This window comes from Mesitornis unicolor, unplaced genomic scaffold (assembly GCF_000695765.1).
Source record: "Mesitornis unicolor isolate BGI_N332 unplaced genomic scaffold, ASM69576v1 scaffold5844, whole genome shotgun sequence".
NCBI lineage: Eukaryota > Metazoa > Chordata > Aves > Mesitornithiformes > Mesitornithidae > Mesitornis > Mesitornis unicolor.
The window spans coordinates 13,350-20,588 of record NW_010179290.1 but is presented as its reverse complement, the minus strand read 5'-3'; the positions used below and the strand labels follow the sequence as shown (position 1 = coordinate 20,588).

Here is a 7,239-nt window from a genome sequence, read left to right as displayed (position 1 = left end):
GGGAAAGCCAGGTTCTACAGTTGTGCAACTGCACCTGTTATTCCAGAGAGAGCATGCTGTGAGGATGTGATGTGTATGAGCAACTGAAATTATAAAGAAAACCACCCAAGGATACATATGCTTGATGCAGAGTAACAAGCGGTTTGTTCCCTTTCTTCTAAATTGAACAGGAAATAATTGAACAGCTTTCTTTCTGGTACTGTGATAGCAATGACTCAGTTCTTGTACGAGGCCTACAGTGACTGGAAAAGGAAGAATTTTTAACATAAACCTTTTTTTTTAAACTTAAAAACCAAAACCAAATTCTATCAGATAACTCCAGAACAGCCCTAGTTAAATGCCCTAAGTGAGGAAACACAATTCTGACCCTGTTTCCCTGTAGTCTGGCCTCTCACACCATCTTTCGGGGAGGGTGTTTAGGTTTGTGGGTAGGTTTTGTTTGTTAGGATTTCAGTCATTACTTGCATGGTAGGACATGGTGCTGACATCCTCCTTGTACAAAGACTGCTCATGCAGGGAAGGCAGGGCCATCTCGGCCAAGGAAAGAGAGAAAAGTGTGTGGGATGGATGATTTTGATCAGTCTGTACTGGGTGCTTTAAACAGATGGGATGTAAAATCTAGACATTTTACAACTGCTCTTACATCTTGCATCTGCTCTTAGGTTTCTGGTTCTTCTTAACAACATGAGTTATCTCTGCTTCAGATGTCACTTATTAAGGTGATTGAGTGATGTAAAGTGTAATGATTTCCTAATGAGGGTCTCTGTAATTTAAGAAAAAAATTACACACTGGATGATACTTTAACATTAACATCTTTGATTTTGTTACTTTGTCATGTTGCTAACAAACATGCTTCTGGCACTTGTAATTAGAAAATGAAACTTGTAATTTTAATTTAAACTTTTTAATACCTGAACTACTCTAGCTCAATCTTGAATTTCTCCCTGGATAAAACAGGAGATTAAAAATTGCCAAATGCCAGGCTGCCCTCAAGTGAGTGTTTGTGCCAGGCCATTAATATGTGCTTCCTCCTTCTGCACAGGACCTGGAGGCTGCCTTGGAGTTGCAGTCAGTGCAGAATACTCAGCTGGCTGTATCCTTAGAGCATGAGCAAACGGTAAATGACAATCTCCGCAAGGAACTTCAGATTGAGCACTCCCGCTGTGAAGCGTTGCTGTTCCAGGAGCAGACCAAACTGTCAGAGCTACAGAGAAATTTGGATGCTGAGAAAACCCGTTCGCTGGAGCTCCTGAATTCCTTGAATCATGAACGTGTTTTGACAGAACAGTTGAGCATGAGAGTGAAAGAAGGTGCTGCTTGTCAGCACAGGGAATCACTGCTGGAACAAGCCTTTGTTCAAGAGCTCCAGACCCAGCTGGGTCAAGAGAGGTCCCGAACTGTGGAGCTAGCTGCTATTATCGAGAGAATGCACCAGAAGGCAATTTGCTCCAAAAGGCAGCTGGAGGCTGAAGTACAGATTTGCTGTGAAGAAACCGAGAAGGAGAGAGAGGTCAGTGACAAATTGCAAGCTACGCTGGAATCTCTTCAGGGTCAGAAGCAAGAGGTAATCCCTTCTTTAGAGGCACAGAAGGAAAGAGAGGCAAGGCTGACAGCTGACTGGGAACAACTGCAGTCACTCTTCAAGGCGATGAAAGAGCAAGATAGAAACAAGAAAGAGGAGAGAGAGAGCGAGCGAAGGCAGCAGCAACAAACAGAGCTAGAGAAACAGAAGGACTGGAAGAGAGATCAAGAGAGACTGGTGAGAATGCCTATGCAAGCCTTGCCTTACATTGCAATAGCCGCAAACTGGAATTTAACTCTCTGGAGAGTGGTCTTTAATTGAAATGTTTCCTGCCCTTAAAGCATTCTGAGAAATGCAGTAGATGAACTCTTTTCCTGCATTTCTCAAATGCAGCTGTTTTCAGGGGCTTGTCTCTGGGTTTATTGTTGACAGAAGTTGCTTTTTACATCTGTGCCTATGCTGGGAATTGCTAGTCGTTAACAGATGGAGAGGGATATGGCTTAAAAGCAGAATGGAACCTAAGTTTCACATCATGGCCCTTACTTTGAGCCAGGCTCCTAATCATGATTTGCAGCAGTACCAATGTCACCCTTCTTGTTTCTCAGCTCCTTTGCTTTCTTTAGATGAGGAGGGAGACTTTGCAGGGTTCTTTCCAGATCTCTCTGTCACCAGGTCTGGAAATGGATGGAGAAAATGCCCACTCCAGAGTCATTAAATGACTTCCTGGTGGTCCTGGAAGGCAGTACTGCAAGCCTTCCCCTAAAAAGTGGTCTATGAGTTAAGGAGCACTGAGATGGATATGCTGGTTAGGTGTGATGCTTTATTTGCAGTGTGTGTATAAAAAAAACTAACCAAAACCTGCTTAGGGGGGTGTGTGTGTGTGTGTGTGTGTATGTATAAGATGCAATTAACTACTCCTTATCTTGTTCAAATAGCAAAACTTGGAACAGCAACACCAGAGGGATGAACAAAGAATTAAAGAGCTGCAGGAAATACTGGCAATGTTCGAAGAAAGAGAGAGAAATCTCCTGTCTCCAAACCGTCAGCAAGAACTATTGTGTACCTTAAGCAAAGATCGAAATGGCAAACAGGCCACAACGAAAGAAACTGAAAAATCGCATTTGCAACAGCAGCAACAACAGCTAGAGAAGATAAGACAGCAACTGCTCTTTGTAGCTGTGCACCTGAACGAGTTCATTTATAAAACTGTAGATAAGTAAGCAGTAGTTCATAAAATAGTAGTCCTGCTACTCCTTATATTTTCTGTCCTGCTTCTGAACTTGTGTGGGTCATGGCTGAGCACCCTGTGCTGAAAGGGAGCGAGTGGCCCATCTGCTTACAGGGGTTAACCTTGTGTGAAACCCTGGTTTCATGGTAGCAGCAGGCTCTGGTTATTGTCATCGCACTGCAGCCTTTCCTAGATCTAGATTTGTGAAATGACCCTGCTTGAAAAGAACACACACACACACACACACACACACACACGCCACAAACAAACAAACAAAACAGGTTAATCAACACACCTGCATGTTTAGAATGGGAAACTCCATAGGACATGGCAGGGAAAATCTATGGGTCAGGAATGAGTGGCCACAGAGCAGTAATTTCTTATTTCTTTGGCACCAGAATACTAGGGATGTTTTGCTGCAGCCTGAAGTTGCATGATAGAATTTGAGACTGTTATAAAATACAGATCTATGAATAAATCCTATGCGGCACTGTTTAGAAATTCTACTCTTAAAAATTAACAAAACTTGCTAATTTGTGTGTATTCATCATATTTTGTGTGATGAATAGTGCATAAATCCAGCCTCAGAATTTAAGGGTCATCCAGTGGGGAGAAGGAATCACATGTATTTTAACATCACTACAAATCAACCTGATACTGAAAAAGTATTTCTGTTTAACAGAACAGTTAATGATTGGTCTGCATCAAATGATGACGCTGTAGCCTCTTTACTGCAGACATTAAAGGAACTCAAATCAGATTTATTGTCTCCTCCTGCATCTCAGGTAAGGAAAACAGTGTATATTTGTTGATTATAAGTTGTTCTGTGTTCTGTGGGTTGCAGTGCACAGTTGATTGATTGATGGGTCCACCCCCTTTCCCTTTTTGGTAAAACATTGAGGAAAATCTTCAACCACATTGTAGCCCTTTCAGCCAAAATTGTGGGATTTAGGGCAAGCTAACAGGCTTGGATCTGTTTGATTCAGCCTTTCTGCTCCCTCACCTGCTTTTGATAGCAGATCACCAGAAAACACACCTTTGGGAAAGAGCTCTGACCGTCTGGTGCAAGGAGAAGCTTTCGTACCTTCTGTTGTTCTCATGTGCTGTGCAATTCAAGTCTGATGTATGACAAGCAGGCTAGGCACAGGGCAAGTTCTCCCTGAGTCTAAATGCTTACAACATACAATAAATATTTATCCTTCTGTTGTCTGTGCATCCACTTAGGTGGTTGCCAAATGGATTGTGTCCAGCCTTGAGGAGGGGGATGTAACCTCTTCCAAGTAGGTGTTCATGGAGTTATTTCAGTGAAGCCTTCCTCTCACAAAGCATTATAGCTCTCTGCTGTGTACTGAATGTTCAGAGAGCCTGTGGGGGGAACCAGACAATATCAGGGCTCTGTTGAAATCTGACTTAGCAGAACTTCTTCCAGAGCTGAGCTGTTTTTCTGGCTCAGCTCTTTCCAAGTTATTACTCTACTCAAAAAGAAAATATAGTTTGGGGTGTTTGTCTTTCTTCTGATGACATTAGGTCTTCTGCATTAGAAATTCGGTTGCAAATGCTCTTCATAACTTCTATTTTTCCCAAGCTGCCCTCAGCAGCCTCTTAACATTAAGCCAGTGAAAGCCATGCAACATAGGAGTCCCTTCTCTTTTTGAACCAGACTTTGCAATTGCCTCTTTAAGAGACTATGACCAAACTAAAATACGGGGAGTATTTCTGACTTCAATTTTGTTTAACAAAAGAAAGGAATTTAGTGGTACACTCTAAAGACATAGGCCTTCCTGTAGCTTAGAGTGCAAAAACTCTACCTTGATATATCTTCGTCTGTGGGCGCAGACATCCCTCTGCTCTGCCCTCTTTTCTTTTTCATCATTTTTGTTTCAGTCTCCTCCCTGAATTTCTCCTTCCTTTAAGGTACTGAACCACATGCTCTGGAGACCAAAGGAATTTACTGCTGTTACCTCTTTGATTTGTGAGAAATTGGAGGCTATTAGACAGGGAAACTGGCAAAATGCAAAATCTGTGTCAAAATTAATATGGAGTCAACTGGTCAATCAAATGTCAACTGGTGCAGTAGCCATCAAATGGATAGATGGGTCATGTAGAACTCCTCAGATACTACAAGTATCTGTTACTGCCTTCAAACTGAGCTTTTGTAGGTCTCTAAAATGCCTGGGATGGTGGGATCGGAGTCCCGACTGGGATGCCTGCTGAGGAGGCCAATCTAAAGCAGCTTTCCTCCACTTCTGTACAACACAGATAGGTTTTGTTTCCCATGTCTGAACTACTTTTAATAATACCTGAAGTGTGGTTTGTGTCTGATGTCCTCATCACTGCCTTTGATAGCAAAATGCTCTTCTGTCCCACCTCCATGTGTGCTATGGCACAGCCACCATGTCAGTGAAAGCCACGTGTAGGAACACGCGTGCTTTAGTTTACCTACCTTCAGGATAGAAACCTTAAACTGTATAGAACATCAGTGAATTAGATAATAAGTACAGGACAAGAGTTTAACTTGGACTTACATACCTAATTTCAAAACAATACTGAAGGTAGTGTTAGATTCCTGAAGCATTTTTTTTTTAACTCTAAGAAGTGTTAAGAAAAAGCTGAGAAGCAGAAAGACTTTGCTTTCAGAAATTTTGAAGAAGCTCAAAGTCAAAAGGAAGGAAGGTGGATTATGTGCTGTGAAGGTACAGATAGCATTGGAATCCCTGTTTGTGGCTGTATATATTGCAGACAGTAAAAAGACTTGGATGACTGTGGTTTATTAAACTTCATTAGATAAGATTTTTTACTTGACAAGTTGTGCTCTGCATAGAAGGCAAACGTAAACAGCATGTGTTAGTGTATTAAGGTATTAATATATTACTCCTGAAAAGTTCAAACTCCTGATAAGGTTGGACTAAAACAAGTTGCTACGAGAAATTGTGGTCAGTTGTGTGTACTGACTCTTCTAATGCACAGATTTTATTTCAAGGGATAAAACACTAACCACGTCAAAAAAAAGTCTTTTGTTTCCCTGGTCTGCTGCATCACGCAGCGATGTAACTGTTGACCGTTAAATTGACAGTCAATGCAGAGAGGGATATGAAGGCAGGACTTCCACAAAGAATTGGACCTGGAGTTGTGGGTCTCATTCTTACAAGAGATGACTTACCACAAAGCTGGATTTCTCAGAACTGAATGTGATTTTTTCAGAATTTCCTTCTGTAGATACTTCACAACATGGTTGGGTTTTTTTTGTGCACACATATACACAGACATCTTTCTTCACTTTCTGTGCTGCCTGTGGATGTGGAAGAAAGCAAGACTATTTTTTTGTTTCCAAGTGTTTGTGAGACTCTGTTATTAAAGGGAACAGGATTCCTGTAAAGCTGATCTGACAGATCTGTAGAGAAGGGGTAGCTTGATTAACAATCAATTCGGTACTACTTAAGAAGGGCTGCTAGTGTGTTTTTTGCTATTGTTTAACACTGGAATGGCTGATTTTTCAGGCTCGTTATTTTTGTTTTAGTTTATCTATAAAGTTAGGTTATTATTCAGTTTGAGGTGTCACTTCCTTTGGGTTTCTTTTTTAGATCAGATCTACGGATGCTACTGACTGTGTTCAAGAACTGGAAAGGGACACTTGGCAGCGAGAGAGAAACATTTTGCAGAATGCCCTGAAACAGGCTGAATCTGAACTGGCTAAAGCCAGTGTTGAAATTGAAAACAAACCAGTGGCAGAGACTTCCAGTCCTAAGGTAAAATGGTGGTGATGACCAGCAAACGGGCTGTCTGGAGGTTGGTGAGTGAGCAGTGCCACAGCCGTCAACACATCAGTTAAACCTTTGGTACTTGGTTTGGTTTTTGCTGTTGTACGGATTTGCCGTGTGAGAACCGTTACCAACTCAAGATCGTAAAAAGGTCTGGAGATTTCAACCCCTGGTAATATTGTTCTTGGGCATTGCCTAAGGGATTTATGTCACATGTAGAACACGTAATTTAGTAATTTATTTTTTTAATAAATATGATAAAACTTGCTGTTGCAGAGGAGCCAGAACTTGTACAGCTAAAATTTTTAGGTATATAAGTATTTTTCAGATTGTGACACTTAACTTATTGCTGTAATCTTCACTTGCTATTTTAAAAGGTGATTTTATAGACTAACAGTTTTATAAACTGCATATTAAATTAAGAACACTCCCCATACGTACCTCATCAGAGAACTTCTTTTGTAACTTCCTTGGTGTTATCGAGGAACTTACACCAAAAGTAACCTCACTCACTCTACTCTGAAATGAGAGGGAGATTTAGATTTCTTGTCTAAGCATGGAAATATCAAACATCCATGACTTTTAATTCCGTCCCCTGCCCACAATCTTAACTACTTTTTCTCTGACACATTTGATTGTAATCAAGTCTGATGGGCATTTCTCCCAACATGCTTTCTGGTTAATATTTATTTAAAGCAGATGTTATTTTCTTTGTTAAAGAGTTCAACTG

The 7,239-nt window shown here is 41.0% G+C and overlaps 1 protein-coding gene across 1 annotated transcript in view; it reads left to right on the top strand.

The window, feature by feature from the left end:
- Window positions 1–7,239, top strand: part of PCNT (pericentrin) — a gene marked incomplete at both ends in the record, with an annotated part of 23,878 nt that overhangs the window by 15,355 nt on the left and 1,284 nt on the right. Inside the window, 4 exons of the mRNA XM_010182711.1 lie at window positions 1,044–1,760; window positions 2,459–2,739; window positions 3,434–3,536; window positions 6,333–6,497. Coding sequence (XP_010181013.1) covers window positions 1,044–1,760; window positions 2,459–2,739; window positions 3,434–3,536; window positions 6,333–6,497 — 1,266 coding nt within the window. The remainder of the gene's footprint in view (window positions 1–1,043; window positions 1,761–2,458; window positions 2,740–3,433; window positions 3,537–6,332; window positions 6,498–7,239) is intronic.